We start from the raw sequence: 23,145 nt of genomic DNA, 5'->3' as shown, positions 1-23,145 counted from the left end.
ACGCAGCGAGCCACGTGACCCGAGGGGTGCGTTTAGTTTCTCTTCGCCTGTTTCAGCGCAGCAGCAGCAGCAGCAGCGCGAGGCGGAATAAACACGAGAGGAGAGGAAGAAGGAGGAGGAGGAGGAGAGACTCGACCTGGAGCAGGACAGAGAGAGAGAGAGAGACACCCCGCCACGCTCACTCTCTCACTCTCTCACTCACCCCTCCATTCATCTGCCCCTCTCTCTATCACTCGGTGTTGCTGGTTTGGCCGCGCGAGCGCTCGGTAGGTCCACTTTAATTAATACCTGCTTCTTTAGGGATGGCGCGTGCCCGCGGGGGCAACTGTGCATTTGTGTATACGTGTGTGTGTGTGTGTGTGTGTGTGTGTAGGGGAAAAAGTTGCGCGCGCAGGCTTTGCGTGACTGAAGTGTATTGGGTAAAATGGCGACAGTAGTGGTGTGGGGGGGGCGAGTCCAGTTTTTGGGGGGGCTCTATTGCTGTGTGTGTGTGTGCCCCCCGACACACTCCAGATGGCCACAATTCAGGGATCAGATCCAGGCTGCTTTTAGTGTTTCTTGATGTGTGTGTGTGTGTGTGTGTGTGTATGGATGTGTGTGTATGTGTGTGTGTGTGTATGGATGTGTGTGTGTGTGTGTGTGTGTTTGACCATCAAGCTTTGGGCTCATTGTGTTACTAATACTCACAATTAGTAGTCCAGTGTGTGTGTGTGTGTGTGTGTGTGTGTATGTGTGTGTGTGTGTCTCTGTCTGTCTTTCCCAAATATACCTCACCATAAGACGAGACCCTTTAAAGGGGAACATCACCACACTTTCAGATTTCCTCTATAGTTCAGTAGTTGAGAGGTAAGCAGCCCCTCGCTCCGGATTTGGTGTGAAATGCTTAATTGCAGAGAAACTCACCAGCTCAGATCTCTCTACAGTGGAGGTGAATGGAACCAGGTGTCAGTTGCCATGACTACCACACAAATTCTAGCCATTTCATTTCCTATCCGAACCCACCAGTGAACTCGCACGTGTCTTCTGAGTTTTCTGCGTCACACTGATGATGAAAATAGTGGCAAATCTGGACGACAGGAATATGGGACTATTTTTTGGGATTATTTGCCACATAACGGCCTGCATGGATCCCTCCACCATCAGTGTGTTTTTTTTAATTTTTAAATTTTTTATTTTTTATGTTTAGACCCGAAATCTCTTCAGAGCTCTGGTAAAACAGTGTCTCCGGCATTAATAATGATTAATGAGCTTTTAGAGGTTCAGACGTCTGGTTTGGTCAACGTCACACGTGGTCAGTTTTTCTATTTCTATTTATTTCTATTTTTCTATTCTATTATATATAGTTTTTCTATGACTTCTTATTTAAAATCACCCCAAAAAGGGAATTCTGGGCAGTGTTTGAGAATTCTGATTTTAGAAATTATTCCAGTGTTCAGTACTAAATTATACTAAAAAAATAATATATTAATTAATTAATAAATACATAATAAACATACATCAGTGTCTGAACAGCATGGAGTTCTCTCCGGGACTTTCATTAGGCCTAGTCCTGGACTAAATTAGTCACTGAAAATTGTAATTTAACATAAAATGTTTGTAATAATAATAATTATTTAATTATTTTTATTCAGAATTTATTTATAATCAGACCTACAGATCAATAAACTCATTTGAATTAACCCAGTCATTTTTTTTTTATCTATCTGTTGATGTAGTCTAGGTTTAGCCTTAATCTGTCTTAATCTGGTAAACCTGCTCTGAGAAACTTTAATTTAATATAAAATATTAAGTTTAATGTTTGTTCAGTGTAATATTTATCAGTCCAGAACTCCTCCAGCTTCTCTCAGTAAAGAATAGAACGTAGTGGCTATTAGTGGGTTCCTATCAGAGCTGGGCAATATGACGATATTTTATCGTATTGTGATAAATGTTGCTATGGTGATAACGATAAGCTTCTCTAATCATATGGAGGAAACTGTTAGTGTTAATAAACACTGATCAGCTGCAGGTTTCATTACTAACAGTGTGATTAGACTGGGTTCATTAATAAGGGCAGCAGAGGTTATAGAGTATAAATCACTGTGTTCTGATATTTCATCTCTACACACAAACTAATACTAATATTTTAATATTTTATATATATATATATATATATATATATATATGGGCAATATGACGATAATTTATCATCTCACGATCAATTTTATTTTTGTGATAACTAAGCTTTTCTAAGCATATTATTGATACAGCGGGTTTTGAGTATCTGAATAGTAGTTTTTAATACTGATGTATTTAGGTTTTATGTATCGAGATAAATATTGTGTATCATAAATATTGTGAAGTAGTATTTTACCATATCATCCAATCCAAAAAGATATAATATATATGCATTTTTATTATTATATATATATATTTAAATATTTTTTATTATATATATTATTATTATTATTATTATTATTTATTTTTATTGTTATTAATTATATTTATTTATTTATTTATTTATTTATTCTGTGGAGGAACCTCTTAAGGTGCTTTAAGGAACCTTCAAGAAAAGTTTGTTTGTTTGTTTGTTTGTTTGTTTGTTTGTTTAAATGAAAAGGTTCCTCCACAGTTCCGAACTGAAGAACTTCCAAAAGTTCCTCAAGGGTCTCAGACTGTTATCAGTGTACTCTGAATGCATCGCACATCTAACCTGTATCACTATTGTGCACTTTTACTGTATGTTTGGGTTTTTCTCACACCTATCGTTGGTCCGGCTCTGGTCCGGCTTTGGTCCGGCTCTGGTCCGGCTCTGGTCCAGCTCTGTTAAGGAGTTTGTAAATTCGGAGAGTTCCCCCTCTGGTTTAGTTTGTTTTTCGCAAGGAAAAAAACCCAGCACACCAAAATGCCTCACAACAAACCATGTGACATCGCTCTCCCCGCTGATTGGTCAGACCTGTCTGGGGCGGAGCAGGAAAATAAACACAGGAATAAGGTCCTAGTGCAGCTTTCTGAGCAGCGGCGGAGACGGCGTCTGGACGGGGTCTGGTCATAGCTGTAGTAGCGTTAGTTATCTGGGCAGTCTAGCAGGTTAAGCCGGGAGCCGATTGGCTCGAACCTGAGGAGTACACCTGATAGTCGGGTCGGATCGAGGTCGGATCAAGGTGCGGTTACTGTATTCACAGCCCAAACGAATCGCACCAGGGTCCTACAGGCTCCATGTGCAGAGTGTTCAGATTCAGCCCTGTTGAGATGTTTTAGAGGTGCACCGATCCGATATTAGGATCAGATATCGGTCCTAATATTAAATAAATTAGCTGGATCGGGTATCAGATAATTGGGCCGAATTGTTTGGTGTGAGACTGCACTTAATGTTGCTGCTTGTTTGTTTGACCAAGTTACTTTATTTATTCTCAGGTTCAGCTGCTAGATTTAATTTTAAATTACACTAAATATTTAAAATAACTTTTGACAAAGTGAAGCTGCTTATTTTCAGTTTCAGCTGATACATTTGATTTATTTCAATATATTTTAAGAAGTTTGACTCCTTTATTATTATTTTGAATTTGAATACTGTGTCCTGCATACTGGTTTATTTTAGTGACACATAAATAACAATTTAATTATAATTTATATCTGTATTAATTTGTTATATTTTCCACATGATTAGGTATATGGTTTATTAATGCAACAGTGGTATTGGATCGGTATCGGGTATCGACCGATATGCAAAGATTGTGTATCGGTATCAGTATCGGAACTAAAAAGGCCGGATCGGTGCATCCCTAGTTTATTTGCAGGGCTGTAGTGCAGGTGCTGCTTCTGCCACTACTGTTTTTAGTTAATTAGCAGCTGATGGGTTTTTGTATCATTATTAAGCTTAGACCTGCTTACTGTGTCTCCTCCATTAGCCTTGCAGAGACCAGTTATAGACCACTTCAGAGATCTTGTATATCAGAAACGTCAATTGTACAGGAGAGGGAAAAAACCTTCTTAGCTTTCAGTGAAAGTCGATGTAAAAAAAATATATTCCAGGTCATTTTGGAGCATTTCTATTGGCCCATTGATCATGAAATTTGGATATGATATAAAGAACAACTACGAGATTCACATTATGTCAAAAAGTAAAAAACGACAAAAATACAATTCCAGGTGTTTGTATGGCCGTGACTGTGAATTCTGAGGTTTGGTCAGATTTGAGCGTCCAGAATTCCCGTTTGGACCCACTTCTCCAGCCTGGAAAGCCTTAAGAGATACAGCTAGGGTAGAAAGACAGGAGGTTGGGCCCTGTGATGGCATGTGTGAGCTCTGTGTGGTGGTCCCACGGGGAGTAATGTCAATAACCCCATTCCATACATGCTCAGACTCTTGGCCTTGACTGCCATAATGGGACGTCCTGTCTGTGGAGCAGTGAAGGTTGCGGGCGTGACGCTGAAGGCCTGAGAAATTAGCCTATAGTGTCAGGAGGGGTAGAGTGGACGTTCCTATGTCTGAAAAGACAACAGTCCCTGCTGTGTTTATGATGAGCGTCGCTTATTCGGCACTTTTTTAAAGTCCGAGGTGCTGAACAGTAGTTAAAGGGGAATTCTGTCAACTTTCCAAAACACCTGCGGTACGTTGGTTGAGATGTCAGCAGGCTGTCAGAGTCGGGGTTTGGCGTGGAATTGTTCCGTTGTGGAGAAACTCGCCAACTTGCGGTGCTTTACAGTGATGGTGAATGGAGCCGGACGTCGGCCGCCGTGAATGCAACACAAATATAGCCATTTTATTTACTATCCGAACCCTCCAGTCAACCTACGCCTGTCTTTTAGGGTTTATATGAAATGATGATGAGAAAATACAATTGTGGAGAATCTGAACAAGCAGAATGCATTGTGGGTCAAAATCTTATTTAAGAATTTAATTTATAAATGTTTGGTTTAATAACGTTCTGTGTGGGAGCTTTTAGGAGCTGTAAACTCGCTATTCAAAACCACTGGTAACAATTCAGTAAGGTTCTCACACAGGTTCTCTCAGAAGCCACACTGAATCACTTTGTTTACTTATTATCTGGCCTATTATAATCTACAGAAAACATAAAAAAACTAAATTCTACTCAAGCATCAAATGATATTTAATTTTCTAATTTTATTTATGTTTAAGCCTAAAAATTATTTGCATTTTTTTTATTATACAAAAAACTAATTATTATTATTATCATTATTATTAAGATAGTCCTTTATTAGTCCCGCAGTGGGAAATAATAATAATAATATTATCACCCCCATTAACTTCATCTATTTCCCCCCTATTATGATTATATCAGTTATTATATTATATTATGGTTATATCAGCACACCTGAGCAGTAGAACAGTCTTATATACAGTGACTTGATCAGTAATTTATTAATAGTTCTGATCAGAGGAGGACGGGTCGGGACCCCCTTGTGAGTCTTGGTTCCTCCCGAGGTTTCTTCCTCCAGCTCTGAGGACGTTTTGGCCTCTGGCTGCTCACCGAGGGGCTTCATGCTTGTTTTGTTGATCTCCTGTAGGACTGGATTCCTGTAGGGAAAGGGTCTTTACTATATAAGCGGTTTGAGTTGCTGGACATGTTTTGAGAACAGCACTGACCATTATATTAAAAAACACTGAGCGTTTTTAAAGCGTCTGGCCAACGTCGTCATCACGATGTCTGTCCGCAGTAGACAGGATATGACCCCAGGAGTGTCCAGGCTGACGCACTCCTTATAACGCTAGGGTGAGTGAGAGTGGGCGGGGCTAAACTGCTGCAGGCTGAATAGGTGGATGCATGTACAGTAAATAGGAGTTTCATGAAGAATTTGCTAACAGTGACTTGAGAAATGAAAACGGGCTGTTTTTGCAGTTAAGTGTAATTCTGAAATGTTAAATTTTTCATTTTAGGTAAATTTTATTTTATTTTTTAAAAGGGTGGAAATTTTTACGCTTTTTGATGATATTGTCCATTTAATTCACTGTCCAGTTCATACAGTCCATATGAAAACCTTGAATCTCCATTTTCCATTTTTCACTTTTCTCCATAATGGGAATCTGGCAGTTGTTCTTTATATTCTACCAAAATTTGATGATGAACGGACCAATAGAAATGGTCTGAAATGGCTCTGGATAGAATCAATTTCCATTGACTTCCATTGAAAGTTAAGGAGGTTTTTTCCTTCTCCTGTAAAGCTGCAGTTTGGACCCTAGCAATGGTCAGCCCAGAGCTAAACTGGAGGCGGCTGGTCCCGGCGGCTGGTCCCGGCGGCTGGTCCCGGCGGCCGTCAGACGTGTGTTTTCTCTGTCTATCTACAGTCTCGGTCTCTACAGTGTTCTCTGGGCCGAGGGGCAGCGGGCCGCTGTGCTCAGAGCTAGCGGTTTGGTCAGCTCTTGCTGGCACTGCACCGGCTCTCGCTGGGCAGGAGGCGATGATGTCAGCCATTTTAGGTTGGACAGCAGATCGCGTGGTGTGCCGCCATGTTTTTTTTTCTTCTTCTTCCCCCTCTTCCCTCCCTCTCTCTGCCTCTCTCACCCTCTCGGTCTCTACCACCCCCCCCACCCCCCCACTGCATGTTAGCACCTTAGGATCTGCGGACAGCAGCTTCTCCCTGCCTTAACTGTGCCTTCAAAAAGTCGAGTCCTGGTCCGACGCTGATCTGGACCTTTGCACTGGCCGGCGCGACGCTCCTTCCAAAGGGCTTTTACACCAGCCAGCCTGCCTGCCCGCCAGCCTGCCTGCACTCGCATTGAAAAGCAAATTAAGCCGTCAGAGCGGGCCGAAGCCTCTTGGCATGGGCAGAAGTAGGCCGCTCCTGTTTAACCTGATAACGGCCAGAGTGACCAGACACACCGTCCAAGTAACCACCATCATCATCATCATCGCCGTCCCTATAATCCTTCCTGTTTTTACTTTGATAGCACTACAGGACCAGCTGAGGGCCTCAACTTGAACGCACACTGTTTGGACAAAAGTATTAGGACAATAGAAATGGTCCAGAATAAGTTCACACAACTAGTTGCACTGCATGTCCAAATAATTATGGACACCTCTTCTAATGAATGCATTCAGCTGCTGACACAGATGTGCAAATGCACATACCGAGCTTGTCTAGGCTCTGTAGAGAAGTATTGCCAATAGAATAGGACTCTCTGGAGCAGATCAACATCATGACCCTATTGGCACCATGCTGCCTAATGATGCCAGGCGTGGGCTAGAGGGGGGTATAAAGCCCCCCCAGCATTGAGCTGTGGGGCAGTGGGGTGGTGAACATCATCCAACATCCTGACCTAACGCTCTTGTCACTGGTCATTGAAACCTATAGGGGTGGGCGGAGCCACACATCATCCCACAGCATCCAGCCAGCATGCCGTCCATGTTTTCTACACTCTTTAGGATGCTCTGATTCGTTCACGGGACACAAAGTCCAGCCGCCCTTGTTCCTAATGTTGTGGAGGGGTGTGGGTCAGGCAGGCCTGCAGGTCAGTGGGTTGACCTGTACACTCCAGGGCCGCACGCTGTGTCCTCATCAGATCAGATCTGCCGAGGTGAAGCAACGCGCTCTTGCTCAAGCGAGCGAACCCCGTCCAGCCTGCGCTCACACGGAGAGGGGATAGGCGAGGGGGAGCTGCGGCGGGGCGGAGAGGAGCGGCGGGGCGGAGAGGAGCGACGGCGCGGCCGTATCTGGGCGACCACGCCTCGGAGAAAGACATGGACACCGTGAGACGCTGAAATAGGAGCACGGCCTGGACTCGCAGCCTCGTGCGGAAAAAACAGGCCAGTGAGAGCCAGGAACCTGATGTAGAGTGTGTGTGAAAGGGAGCGTGAGAGGGTGAGAGAGAGTCTGGGGGGTTGAGGGTGGCCGGTTGCCATGGGGATAGTAACACACCAGTGGCGTAGCCGACCTGTCTCCCGGCAGACTGGGCCGAACTTGTTGAAGGAAAGCGGAGGTGGGGGAGGGGAACAGCCGTCAGGCAGACGTGTTGGGGTGGTGGGGGGTGGTTGTGGGTTCGGGGTGTGGGGGGGGGGGGGGGGGGGAAGTAATATGACACACTCTGCAGAGTGGACACACACACACACACACACACACACACACACACACACACCGGCCACTTGTAGCTAAAAATGGCAACAAACTTTTTTTTTTTTTTTTTTTACTACTGCCAATAATCTATTGATTATTACCCGATTAATCGAGGTCCTGGGGGACATAGGGGTTACTAAACACACACACACACACACACACACTGACCACTCGTAACTAGAAATGCAAGTAATGGTTATTACTACTGTCAGTTAATTCCTATTTATTATTACCGGATTCATCAAACTGTTTAATTGATTATTACCAGATTAATCGAGTGCTGCAAATGGTTTATTGATTATTACCCAATTAATCGAGCTCTTCGGGGTCATGGGGGTTACTAAACACACAGCATACACACACAAACACACAAACTGGCCACTTGAAACTAAAAATGACAACTTAAATTTTTACTATTGTCAATTAATCTATTGATTATTACCCGATTAATTGAAATGCTGGAGGTCGGGGTTATTAAACACACTGTGAATTGCATATACACACACACACACACACACACACACACACTGCCCACTTGTAACTAGAAATGCAAGTAATGGTTATTACTACTGTCAGTTAATTCATATTGATTATTACCAGATTAATCGAACTGTTTAATCGATTATTACCAGATTAATCGAGTGCTGCAAATGGTTTATTGGTTATTACCCAATTAATCGAGCTCTTCGGGGTCATGGGGGTTACTAAACACACAGCATACACACACAAACACACAAACTGGCCACTTGAAACTAAAAATGACAACTTAAATTTTTACTATTGTCAATTAATCTATTGATTATTACCCGATTAATTGAAATGCTGGAGGTCGGGGTTATTAAACACACTGTGAATTGCATATACACACACACACACACACACACACACTGCCCACTTGTAACTAGAAATGCAAGTAATGGTTATTACTACTGTCAGTTAATTCATATTGATTATTACCAGATTAATCGAACTGTTTAATCGATTATTACCAGATTAATCGAGTGCTGCAAATGGTTTATTGATTATTACCTGATTATTCAAACCGTTGTACTGTTACTTTGCTATTTTTAACAACGCTGCCGTCGACTAATGATTAATATTTGATAATCGAATAATCTGTTGACTGCGTTGTTCGATTAATCGGCTATTTTATTGACTGTTTATGATTGCATCGCTGTTATCTTTATAATTATTGTTATTACTACTACTATAATTAAACAAACTAACAACAATTACCAGATCAATCAAATCAATGTAACATGCTGTTTGCCCTTATTTTGCCTTTTTTCCAGTATGACTGTCGACTTATCAACAGAGTAATTTGTTGTCTCTGTTGTTCGATTAATCAATTAATTAAATGTTGATCAATGTCCCCAAATACAATTATTGACATTGTCAATGAATTGCTCAATTTATACCCGATTAATCGAAGAATCAAATCTGGCTGTTTGGTTTTACTTTGCCTTTGTCACAGCGCTGCCGTCCACTATTGAATATCTATTGCCTGTTGTTCGATTAATCGACTAATTACAGACTGTATCTGTATCTATCTCACTCTGCCCATTACAGCACCTCTGTTGACTAATCTGGTGACAATAACTGGAGTAATTGACCTGTTGTAACATGCTGGCTTGTCTTACTTTGCCTTCGCCACAGCTCTGCAATCAACTAATCGATTCGAATAATCTATTGGAACGATCCAGATTTGATTCTTCGATTAATCTGTGTTAATTGAGCGATTAATCGACAATTGCAAATGATGTATTAGGAACAAGAGCTTCTCATTCTGAAGAAAGAAAGTAGTGAGATCTTGTCGGTGAGCTAGTCTGAAGAACAGAGCTCGGTTCCTCCAGGGTTCTCCTGGACGCCCCCCAGTCCAGCCAGCACAGCGTGGAGGATGTGTTCAACTCCATCAGCAGCAGCAGCAGCAGCAGCAGCAGCTCACCTGATTTACCATCATTAAGCCCTGATTTACCACCAAACCAGGTGTTGATCTGAGGAGAACTCTAAATAATACTAGACTCCATGAGAGAGGAGAACTCTGGAGACTGGACACTGGTTTCGCAGTGAGCGGATCGGATGTTTGCGCTAGGGGTGTTTTTGAGGCTCTGGCTGAGCCGAGCTTCTAAAATAGGCAGTTGTCTGGGGGAGGGCCGGGGTGGTTGGGGCGGAGGGTAGTTGGGTGACTCGGTGGAGCATGGCGAGGGGCAGACGTGCGGGACATGTGACGTGGCTTATTTATGCGTTCTCCAAAGGAACAAAACACGCTGTGCAGAACCGCCGCTGTGCTAAGCGGGACGTGGGCCCTGGTGTTTGAGCCTCAGAGGCCATGGAGTCAAATCCACATCATGTGGGTGCAGGGAGTCGTCTACACGCTTATACCTTTAATAAGAGCCTCAGCTGAGAGCGCTGTAGCGTTCCCGCTGTTCCCGTTACAGTCGGTTTCTGTAAGCACCAACTCCAGGAGTTGATTGCAGACAGCCTTTTTTTGGACAGGGACGTATGTGGGTGGGTGTCACTGAGGACAGCAGCATGTATATGAGGCTCGAAATGATCATTACTTTACCTTAACAGTTAGCAATCCCACAAACACACAAACAAACACACACACACACACTTATGTTGGTTTTACTAGATTAGTCAGGACTGCCATTTTTATTAATTTTTTTATATTAATGTAATTAGCAATGCTACACCTAATCCTGACCCTAACCGTAATCATAACCTAACTCTAACCTTAGCACTACTAACTTAACTTAACCTAAACCTGACACTAACCTTAACCCTAACACACATGCTTGTTTTATTGTATTAGTGAGGACCGCCATTGGTCGTTATATTATTGTTGGCAAATAATGCTACACTTAAACCTAATCCTGACCCCAAATATAACTTTATACTAACCTTAAACTTAACCCTAACCTTAGCACTTACCCTAAGCTTGACTGTAACCTGAACCTTAACACACACACTCGTGTTAGTTTTACTATATTAGTAATGATTGCCATTGATTATGATACTACACTTAAACCTAATCCTGAGCTCAACCTTAACCCTAATAACTCTAAACTTGACACCTACCAAAACTTCAACACACAGATTATTATTATTACTATATTGATTATTATTATTATTATTATTATTACTACTATATATTATTACTATATATTATATTAGTGAGGAGTGTCATTGAGGTTTGTATTATTGTAGTGAGCGATGCTATACCTAGTCTTAACCTTAAACCTAACCCTAACCTTAACACTACTAACCCTAAACCTGACTCTAATCTTAACCTCTCTCTCTCTCACTCACACACACACACACACACACACACACACAGGCAAGTTTGTTTAACTGTATTTGTGAGAATCGCCCATGAGCAATGCTACACCTAATCTCTAACCGCAACCCCAACCATAACCGTACTAACCTCAAACGTAACCCTGCTAGCCCTAACCGCATGTAGTCCAGTTACTGTGATGAAATTAGGTCCTCACAGAGATAGTAATACAAAAACACAAATAAATTCATAATAAATAATAATTATTATTTAAATTAGTGATGAGAGACTGTGATTTTTCCTTTGTCCCGTTACAGTCAGCTTCAGCGTGGCGGTTTCAGTAAGTGTTGAGTCATAACACTTGATCTCTGACTCCAATCTGACTGGGGTTGATTGCAGACAGCCTCTTATTGGGCCATGGATGGATGTGGTTTTCACCAAAGACGGCTCTGTGTGTGTGTGTGTGTGTGTGTGTGTGTGTGTGTGTGTGTGTGTGTGTGTGTGTGTGTGTCTCGTTCAAAACAGTTCACTTACTCTTAAGTACACTTAATCTTTCTGCTCTTCAGTTTCTCCCGTAGAATATAATTTTTTAACTGAGTGAGGGGGAGAAAAGTCAGAGCTAATTTTTGCTGTTGTCCGGTCATTGTTAGGCCATTTGGTCCCCACAGAGAGAGTAAAACGAGAACACACACTTGTATGAATGAATAATTTGATTAGTCGTAAGAGATGCTCTGGTAACGCCTGTGTTTTTTCCGTTACCCCGTTACAGTCGGCTTCAGCGGGTCATTTCTGTAAGTCTTGAGTCATAGCACTTGATCTGTGAGTCTGAACCGGGTGTTGATTGCACACAGCCTTTTTTTTTTGCCAGGGACGATTGTGGGTTTCACCAAGGACAGCAGTGTGTTGGCGGAGCGACGGTAACTCCGCAGGAATTTTAAAATGAGATACGCAGGCAAGGCCCTACGGGTTACGTGAGCTGGTACGTGTCCCAACTTTCCATGAGGGGTGTGTGGGGGTGTGTGTGTGTGTGTGTGTGTTAGAGATTTGGTTGGAGACCCTGTTAAACATGCACACACTGCAGCATGGCTCTCAGGTTGGTCTGCTGGCTGAATAGTCCATGGCGGAACATTCCAGGGGCTTCGGAGCGCGCCAGGGAAGAGGAGGAGGAGGAGGAGGAGAGCAGGGGGAGAGGAGGGTGGGAAGGAGAGAGAGAGAGAGAGAGTGAGAGAGAGAGAGAGAGAGAGAGAGAGAGAGAGAGAGAGAGAGAGAGAGAGAGAGAGCGAGCGTTGATGGGGGTGGAAGGGCGAAAAGGGTGGGTGTGGTGGCGGAGGAGGGTGGGGGGGTGTATCAGGGCAGAAAATTCCTCGCAGAAGCACCTCACAGCTTCCTCTTCCCCCATGACACACACCCCAACATGCACACACACACACATCACACACACACACTCGTTTACCCTGGCCCGGCCTTGCAAAACGTAAAAAAGTGTAAAAAAAAAATAAGGCATTGCGTACACACACACACACACACACACACAGGTCCGGGGCTGGTGTGAGCGTGTAGGAGGTGATGTATCTGTGTTTTTGTTTTTAGCTGTTTGTGAGGACCTTGCGTCTAGAAAATGTAATGACATTGGGTCCCCTAAAAGACGCAAATACGACATCTACGCATTTCTACACACTTGCTCAGCTAAGCACAAAGCCCAGCCACCTAACACACACACACACACACACACACACACACACACACACACTGTTATTAGTTTTTAACTGTTTAGGAGGACTTTGTCTCTAGGAAATGTTCTTGTTTTCCTATCATGAGGACATCGGGTCATCAGAAAGGGTCAGAAATACAAGAACACCCACACCCCCAGAACACCCATAAGAGGGATTTGGGGACCCTGAAAGAGAGAAATACAAAATACATGGACATATTGGGGAGGTTATTCTGCTTCTTGGTAGTACTACTATCTTAGTAAGGACCAAATGTCAGTTCATTTGGGTCCTCACAGAGATAGTAGTACAAGAACACACACTTGTGTAAGTGAACTATTTGATTAAGAGTGATCAAATGAAACGATGGTGATTGATGAGTTTGAAACACGACGCTTGTTACTATACTCTGTAACCCCCCCCCCCCCAAAAAACCTCCCCCAACATCCACCCCAAATGGTTTAGTTGCCCCATTAGAAGCGTGTGTGTGTGTGTGTGTGTGTGTGTGTGTGTGTGTGTGTGTGTGTGTGTGTGTGTGTGTGAGAAAACAGAGAGTATGTTTTAATATCAGTATCGGGTAAAACAGGTAATAATGCTGGTGCTAGTATTGAGCCCTTTGCCAGGACCTTGTGTCCTCATGATGATAGGAAAACATTTGAATGTGGCCCAAATACATAAACACACCCTCAGCCCAATCGACAAGTCCCCCGAAAGAAAGAGGGTTTAAAGGAGTTCAAACGCCTTCCTCTGCCTTACGACCCCCCCACCCCCACCCCCCATCACCAATACCACCCCCCCCACCCCCACCCCAAACCTCACACACACAGTCGCTCACCTCAGCACAAACGCAGTTGCCCAAAATACGGTTCACTTACTCGGATCTACAACAGTTAGCAGTCTCACACACACACGTTTGTTTACTGTATTAGTGGGGACCATCTGTGATGTTTAGATTATGGTATTGAGCAGTGCTACACTTAATATTAAGCCTAACCCTAAACTTAACCCTAACTTTAACTTTAACTGCTAGTCTTAAACTTGACATTAACCTTAAGCCTTAATACACACACACACACACACACACTTTGTTTTACTATATTGGTGAGGACCATCAGTATCGAAAAGCTCTTCATTTCGGGTTTCCTTTAAAAAAAGGAAGTGAGGAGCAGAAGACTTCTCCCCTGAGCTCGTTTTTCATGTCGTCCTGTCATTGTGAGGACCTTCAAGTCCTCGGAAAGATAGTAATACAAGCACATGCTTCTGTGAAAATGAGTTGATTGATTAGTATTAGTAAGAGAGAGAGAACGAGTCGAAGAACGGAGTCGCTCTGTAATACTTACCACACACACACACACACACACACACACACACACACACACACACACACCTACCCTCACACACACTCGCTCACCCCAGCCCGGGCCCAGTTGCCCAACCCCCACTCCTGCTCACTCCCTCGCTCGTCCTCCCTCAGGGCCTGACCCACGTGATGGACAACAGGCTCTGCCCACTCTCCGCAGCCCCTTTTGTGTTGGTCATGTGACCCTGCAGTCTTGGCAGGGCCGTGCCCTGTCATGCAGAACGCGGTGGCAGCGGAGAACCGCCGGCCCGGAGAAAGGAGCTAAAGGGCATTTCCATCTCCTGGGTACTGGAGGGTGGAGGGAGGAGGGAGGTGGGGGTGGGTAGGGAGGGAGGCTCGGACTTTGGGTTGTGGTCCTTCCGTAGCGACAGATCCTGGCTTCCCTCGTCCGTTTCTGGCGAGTGCTGGGTGCTGAGATTGTTACACCACCAAAAGAGATCAAAGAGGACTGTCTGCGCTCCGCCAGGAAACGAGAAGAAGGAGACCGGGAGAAGGGCGCCTCCGTCATTCCCCCTCCACTCCACTGCACTATGGAGCTTTGGTGGTGGAGCTGCAGGAGGAGAACCTCTCTCCAGAACTGCTGCTGTGTAACGCTGCAGAACCCATAGAGTCATATTAGTGTAAAATCCTGTAGTGCTACTATACCTCCTCAGCCCACATGCTGCTCTACCTTCTGGAGCTTCTCTCAGCTTGTCCAGAAATGCACGTGTACAGCTGTGTTATGTATTTACTGCAGTAGAGTAAACGTGGATTTCACTTCCCTCCTGTAGGGGGAGCTCAGGAGCCAAACATGTGATTCTCATACTGCTGCTCAAACCAGGCAGGTGGTCCAAGGATCTCCAGAGTTGTCCATGAGGGGGCGCTCAAAGCGTGATTTACAGCAGTGGAGTAAAAGTGAATTACACTACCCACCTGTAGGGGTCAGGACGCTCATAGCACGTGCTAACGCATTCAGTGATTGGTTATTTGCAGTGAGGGCTCATTTGCATGTTGCACACTTCTCCAATATCAGTAAATGTAGAAGCAGGTGCAGGTGATGTAGGAGCTCCAGATTTGGGCAGTACCAGTACTAGTACCGGAGTGTCACATGTCTAATCACATTTGGAAGCGAGTGGGCGTGGCCTAACGCTGAGTAAGTGTTATCACAACAGACATCTCTGGTTACGTTGTCTGAGCACCATGGGCCTCCCTGACAGCCTGGCGGTCCTGTAATCTGCTGATCAGGACATTCTGTCCGTCTGATTGGATGCTTCTCCATCACTGCCGTTGGGCGAGAGATCCTATCTCTCCCAGCTCTCTTCAGCCTTTTCTCTCTCTGTAAATATCCTAAACCACCCTCACGATCAAAGCTGCTCGAATAGGTTTCACACGCGTTAGGTCCTCACAAAGATAGTAGTACGAGTAGACCGCTGTGCACGTTAGGCGCCGTTCAGCTTTCGCTAAACTTCGCTGGAAGTGTTTCTCCTGCTTCTGTCGGAGTAACTGTCTCTACTGTCCAGGGAGGAAGACTTCTGGAGGAGGAGGAGCATTGCTGTGAGGATTTGATTGCATCCAGCCACAACACTTTTAGTGAGGTCAGGATGTTGGAGGATGATGATGATGATGATGATCACCACCCACCTTTATCATCCCCAACTCCTCAAAGTACTGGGTGGAGCTCCACCACCATCATTTCATCATTCCAGGGAACACAGTTCCTCCACTGCTCCACAGCTCCTCAATGCTGGGGGGCTTTATACCCCTCTACTAGCCCACGCCTGGCATTAGGCAGCATAATGCCAATAGGTTGATGTTGATGTTGATCTGCTCCAGAGGTGTCCTAATCTATTGGCAGTACTGCTTTCTCTACAGGGACTGGACAACTTTAAAATAGCTAAATGCATTCATAAGAAGGGGTGTCCACAAACTTTTGGACATGTAGTGTATATCTGTCTAATTTCTGATTGGGGGAGGGGGGTGTTCTCATGGAAAGTGGGGGCAAATTCAGCCCAGAGTTATCGAGGCGATATCGAAGGGTCCCTACAGCAGCCTTCAACAAACCCAAGCTCAGGTGAGGCCTGATTGGTTGGCAGGTCCGGGTTCGACTGGGAGAGGCTGTGGCTGTTCAGATAACAGTCAGGATTTCGTGGATTGGCGCTCGGGGCTCTCCAGGCGAGTTAAGGCCGCTCGTTGGCCGAGGGGTACTGGGCATGGAAATGAAGGGGTCGGTTTGTTTAGAGGCGTCCTTTCATCTGTTCCCAGTCATTAATTATCCGTCAGTTTAGCCTGCGTCTGTTTGAAGTAGCTCTTCTGATTTATTGGTCCAGTTACTGGCGAGCGCCGGCCTCTTTTAGGGTCTCGTTTTGTAGTGATAACAATGGAAGAGGGGGTGGGGGAGGAGGGGGGGGGGCACGCTCTCTAAAAACAGAACGATGGGCTGTAAACGCTTCTTTGAAAATCTGGCAGACTGGCGTAAAAGTAGCCGCTCCTCTTGGAGCAGCGAGGACCTTCTGTTGACCGGCGAGGTCGAGGTTTAAGTTGCTGTCGGCTCGGTCCGCGATGGCACAGCTCCGGGTCCGGGGTCTGTCGCCTCTCTTCAGTCCTTTTTCTGCTCCGTTTTGATCTCCTGAGCAAATCCCTCGGGAGGTGTCTGCTGGTGGAGATGTCCCAGGCCAGTTTTGTGGCCTCTGATCGGATCCGCTGCAGTGAAAGCACCTCATTTTATATACTGTCCAAATGTTTGTGGACACCCCTTATTCGGAATGCTTACACATGTGCAAACCATGCTGCCTAATAATGCCAGGCGTGGGCTAGAGGGGTGTAAAAAGCCCCCCAGCATTGAGCTGTGGAGCAGTGGAAGAACTCTGAGTGTTCTCTGGGATGATGGATGGTGGTGGAGCTCCATCCAGTACTTTTGGGAGGATTTGGGATGAGGAGTTGGGGATGATGATGATGAGGTGGGGTGGTGATCATCATCCGACATCTTGACCTCACTAACGCTCTTGAAGCAATGCTCCAAAATCCTTGCAGGATAAACTCTTTTTAAATTTGGGAAGAAACGATGGAAGAGCAGGTGTCCCAATACTTTTGTCCATATAGTGTTTTTTTTTCACTGTTAAAACGGGGTTTATGGACCCTCTGTGATCGTGCCGTATAATATAATAAAAAATCATAATAATAGTAATAATAATAATTATTTATAATAACAATATATTATATAAATATAAAATTAACATTTTCAACCTTTTAGTTTATATTTCTTTTACTTTTCATTTTGTTTTCTATTTCTAGTTACTGTTAACTATTGTTACCCTTATATTTTTATTTCTTTTTTATTTTAAATCCCTTTTTGACCTGTTTATCATTTTTGGCTATATTTATTTGATTTAAATTGTTTTATTATTTAAAATATTCTTTATTTTATTTCAGATTTAACTATTATTTCTTTTGTTTTTCACTTTGCTTGCTTGGATTTATTTTTATTAATTTTAATAAAATATATATAAATTTTCTTTTTGGATTATTTTATTAATTTGCCCTATAATTTAACCAGACTTTGGCTTTTTTTTTCATATTTAATGTTTTAGCTTTGCTACATTTGCAAATGAGGGTCACTCTCTGTGTGCTGAGAGTTTAAATAAAGGCTTATTGATTGATTGATTGATTGATTGATTGATTGATTGAAATGATGCCTGGTCCCAAGCCCAGTCCACAAATCTGGACATCCCTTGTTTTTAGCTGATGATGTTTAGGATTCTGATGTCCTCTTGTTGTTGTTGTTGTTGTTGTTGTTGTTGTTGTTGTTGTTAATGAACTCTTTCTTTTCTCTGTCGTTTACAGGCTGATTATGTGATGCCTTAAATACAGCCCCACCCACCCATTAACGAAGAGGGAGGGTCTTTGTGGACTGACGGCTGACGGTCATGTTCCACGCCAACTCCCTATCCATGGACAGCTTATAGGGGTGGAGTCTTAGTTGGTTTAAGGCATTTCAGTGGAGACACCTTCAATAAGAGCCATGGCTAGCAAGAGGAAATCCACGATTCCCTGCATGATCCCTGTGAAGACCATGCATCTACAGGACGAGCTCGAGAAGGGCCGGCATTCTCCCTCGTCCAAGGAAAGCAGCTTCTTCCACAAGGAGGAAGCGAGCGGAAAAGGCTTCCATGGTCTGGACGAATCCTCTGGGCAGGATTCAAGCGATGCCCATAAAGATGGCGGCACTTACACCTGCAGGCCCTGTAATTTTGAGACCCAGGACTTGAATCTTTTCCTGGACCATGTCTACAGCGGGCACCCAGAGTTTCGTTCTGACCCCACCTTCCTCTGTGTGGACTGCGGAGTCAGCGCTGTGAAATTCGAAGGGCTCGCTTTGCACAACGCCCGCGTCCACCCCAGCACAATGACCACCACTCTTCAGCTGAAAAAGAAGGACCGAAAGGTCACCGTGGAGCAGAGCCTCGTGGTGGGCGCTGGGGAAAGTGCTGCTTCAAAGGAGTCTGAGATTTCCATCACCAAGACGCCCATCATGAAAATGCTGAAGGGAAAATCTGAGCCCAAGAGGATTGTAGTTTCTCATCCCGTTGCGGATGAGCCCGTAACTCCAACCGCCAAGCAGGTGGAGCCGAAAGATTCGCCAGCGGTCACGGTCACCCACGTCCCTACCATCGTACACAATGGGGCGGCGAGCAAAGTCACCTTGCCCTCTGCGATACAGATCGTCAATGGCTCTGGAGCCTTACCGATGCTCAAAACGGCCATGACCCAAGTTGTCTCGGTGGTCCAGAACAGGAGTCTCAACCAGCAGTCCTCGTTGTCTTCGTCTTCGTCCTCCTCGTCTTCGTCCACCGCGGCAAGCTCCAAGAATTTACCAAAAGTCATGATTCCTCTGAGCAGCATTCCCACCTACAATGCATCCATGGACAGCAGCAGCTTCCTGAAGACCTCCTTCAGCAAGTTCCCCTACCCAACCAAGGCTGAGCTGTGCTACCTGACCGTAGTTACCAAGTACCCTGAGGAGCAGATCAAAATCTGGTTCACAGCCCAGAGGCTTAAGCAAGGAATTAGCTGGTCACCGGAGGAGATTGAGGATGCCCGTCGGAAGATGTTCAACACCATCATACAGACGGCGCCCCCTGCCGGTCAGCAGCAGCAGCAGCAACAGCACCGCCAGAGTCAGGCTCACCATAGCACCCCTCAGCAAACCATCACGGTCCTCCCAGCCTCCTTAGGGGCAACTGGTATCCCTCACATTTTGCAGGGCAGTCTGGTCGGCCAAGGAGGAGTCATCGTAACTCAGCCCATGATGGCTAACGGGATTCAGGTCAGCAGTGCCCCTGTTGCCCTGGCTGTCACACCCAAGCCACAGGCTGCAGCTAAGCCCACAATGCAGGCAAAGCCTGCTGCTGCCCTCGTAGCTGACAAGGGACTCAGCATGGTGGTGGGCTCAGTTGGAAGCAGCAATAGTGGAAATTACACCATCAGCAATAGCAGCAGTGGAGGCGGCGGGAGTAGCAGCAGCAGCAGCAGCAGCAGCAGCAACAGCAGCAGCATCGCAAGCAGTATTCTTACTAGTGCCAGCACAAACAGCAGCCTGAGCAGCCATACTAGTGTTATTAGCATTAGTAGCAGCAGCAGTGGCAAATTGAATAACAGCAATAGTAACAATAGTAAGGCCAGTATACCTAGCACTAATGGCAGAAGCAGCACACCCAGCAACGGTAATGCCAAAACGGTCAATGATAACAAAAACAGCACTAATGGGAAGGGCAGCGCTGCCAAAAGTAGTGTGGATAGTAAAGGCAGCGCTGATCCTAAAGGAAACACTAAGAACAGTAGCGAAAACAAGAGTGGCAGCGGTGGTGGTAGCCCCAGTGTTCCGGTCAGCACCAGCCCAGCTCCCACAGCTACCACCGACGTCGTCCCCAGTAAATCGGACTCCCCTTCACCAGCTTCCGCTAACTCACGCACTCTCGCCACCACAAGCTTCCTAGACCCCAGCTTTTATAAAGCCAAAAAGTCCCAGGAACAGCTGTTAGCCTTAAAGGAGAGCTTCCTCATCAGCCAGTTCCCCAATCAGGAGGAGGTAGACCGGCTCACCAGCCTGACCGGCCTGACGGTCCGCGAGGTACGGAAGTGGTTCAGCGACCGCCGTTACCACTTCCGCAATCTCAAAGGCTCAAGGTCGAGCACTGGCGGTCAAACCCCAGCAAACAGCGCAGCCAGCTCTTCCGCCCCTTCCTCCACTGCCGCCGGAGACGTTTCGGACAGCGGCGCATCAACGGAGAGGCCCAAAACCCCTCAAAAGATGCCGCTGAGCCCCTCGCGGCAGCAGCAGCAGCAGACAACACCGCCCACCCCAACGAGACGTACTCCTCGACCTCCTTCTCCGGACTTCACGGCGATACGGTACAAAGAGAGGGAGCCCCACCAGGTCCGGGCTCTCGAGGCCAGCTTCGCCCAGGACCCCGATCCGTCCGGGGACGAAGTGGACCGGTTACGAGGGGAGACGAAAATGACTCGGCGGGAAATCCATGGCTGGTTTGCAGATAGGCGGAGGAGAGTGGCAGCGGAGAAGAAGAAGGAGGAGTTGGAACGGGCGGAGAGGGAGGAAGACGACAACGAGGAGGAGGAGGAGGAAGAGGAGAAGAAGGCAGGAGAAGAGGGGGAGAAGGGGAAGGAGGAAGCGGCGGAGGGTAAAGACGACGCTGAAGAACCGCTGTCGGAAACCCAGCAGCAGGGAAGGGACGACTCGCCTGGGACCGAGCCAAAGGTCAACCCGATAAAGATCAATCTCAAAATGCTGAAGGTCACCGAATCCAACGGAAAAGGTGAACTGGAGGGAAGTCCACAGCCGGAGACCAATAAAGTGCCTCCCTCCGCTCCTCAGACATCCACCCCGCCTCCATCTCAACCCCCCCACACCGCATACCGAGGAAAGAAGACGCCTGAACAGCTTCATCTGCTAAAGCAAGCCTTCGCTCGCACCCACTGGCCCAGTAGCCCCCTGTACAACGAACTGATAGCCAAAACCGGCCTGCCCCGCCCAGAAGTGGTGCGCTGGTTTGGGGACTGTCGCTACGTCCTGAAGAACGGTCAGCTCAAGTGGCTTGAGAGCTATCAATCCATGGTAGATGAGGAGGACTTCCAGAAAGGGGACCTCAGCGCGCTTCAGGAACACTTCACTGCCTGTGGCAAGCTGGTGGAGAATCAGCTGGAGGAGCTAGTCAAGTCAAGTGGTCTAAGCGAGGAGCTGGTCAGGAGGTGGTTCACGAGGCAAACGAAGGCCTCTGAGGAGGGTCCGAAGTCCGAAGATGCAGAGGCCGTGGAGGTGAAGGCTTCGCCCTCCGCAGCCAAAGGCAAAGCGGCCTTACCGTCGGCACAGCGTGATGAAGAAGTGAAGGAGGAGCAAATGGAGCAGTCGGTGACCAACGTCCCCTCCAAAGATCAGACCACCAAGGCGACGACTGGAGAAGCAGCTGCTGGGGAGAAGGAAGGTGAGACGGCCTCGTTAGGTAGATTTCTGTCGGCGTAATAAACGGTTCCGGTTTCTTTACGTTGGTTTCCATGACAACACAAATGTATTCCTCCTGGACCCTGTTTATATCTGAGCCGTGTCCAAAACTGCCTTATTCATTAATGCACTACATTAGGGTTCTGCCAATGCTAATATGCCAATGCTAATATGCTTCTATGCCAATGCTAATATGCTAATGCTAATATGCTTCTATGCCAATGCTAATATGCTAATGCTAATATGCTTCTATGCCAGTGTTTCTATGCCAATGCTAATATGCTAATGCTATCACACGCTATACAAACCCCAATCACACACACAGCACATTCACCCACTATAAACCACTGATACTGTACTGCTGTCGATAATCCACCACCTTCGGTCTAATCTGACGTGCGTGTGTTCTTTCCAGGTTCTGACTAAAGAGGGAAGAGGGACCACGGACGAGAGAGAGAGAGAGTGTGTGTGTGTGTGTGTGTGTGTGTGTGTGTGTGTGTGTGGGACAGATTTGCCCCGTGGGATGTGCAGCACCGGTGGCCTTTTACTGCGAGCGTTGTGTAAATGGCAGATGTGATTGTAACAGAGTCACTGGAGGAGGCCAGGTCCACCGGTCCACCGGTCCACCGGTCCAGGTCCCGAAGTGATGCCGTTTTTTTTTTATTTTTTTTTTTTACTCTTCACCCTGAGGTCAACCAGCCACTCCACACCACACCACGATCCACAGGGTGGTTCTCTTACCCAGTTTCTTTTATACGCCCGGGGATTTCTGGGCTACATTTCAGCTCCGAAAAAGAGCAAGGAGGGGAAAACGAGCTGAGGCGGAGTTTTTGACGAGAGGCCTTCAGACTGGACGGACGGATGGACTTGATCTGCTGGACAGGAAGTGTGTGTGTGAAGGTGGTTAGGATGGACTTGTTGCTGGAGCTGTATGGTAGACGTAAGGTACAGGATTCATACTGCACAGCTCTCTCCGAGCTTTCGTTTGTTGATTTGTTTTTGTTTTGTTTGTGTCGGGACGTTCATGACTGACGGCGCGTGGAGGAGACGTTTATCTGTATTCCATAGCTGAAGCATCAATACTGGAGCACATTGTCTTCGTGTACATTTTTCCTCTAGGAAAAAAATACGAAAAAAATAAAAATCATGATTGTTAAAGCGTTGACCAGTTTCACCAGTATGAGTACTGCTAGGGTTGTTGTATAATTTTTACAGATATTTGCAGAATAAATGGAAAATTTAACAAAACA

General features: G+C 45.9%; 1 protein-coding gene across 1 annotated transcript; it reads left to right on the top strand.

The window, feature by feature from the left end:
• On the top strand, positions 1-23,145 carry zhx3b (zinc fingers and homeoboxes 3b). Its single transcript, XM_072697384.1, has 3 exons — positions 1-266; positions 18,223-21,878; positions 22,311-23,145. The coding sequence occupies exons 2-3, from the start codon at positions 18,401-18,403 to the stop codon at positions 22,319-22,321; spliced, it is 3,489 nt and encodes a 1,162-aa protein (XP_072553485.1). The 5' UTR covers positions 1-266; positions 18,223-18,400; the 3' UTR covers positions 22,322-23,145.

Source organism: Salminus brasiliensis, chromosome 14, assembly GCF_030463535.1.
Source record: "Salminus brasiliensis chromosome 14, fSalBra1.hap2, whole genome shotgun sequence".
Classification (NCBI taxonomy): domain Eukaryota; kingdom Metazoa; phylum Chordata; class Actinopteri; order Characiformes; family Bryconidae; genus Salminus; species Salminus brasiliensis.
Note: the sequence above shows the minus strand (reverse complement) of the source record. Positions and strands in the feature narration are given on the sequence as shown.

Excerpts from the sequence above, each read along its gene's own strand:
- zhx3b (XM_072697384.1), top strand. The coding sequence starts at position 18,401 with ATGGCTAGCAAGAGGAAATCCACGATTCCCTGCATGATCCCTGTGAAG.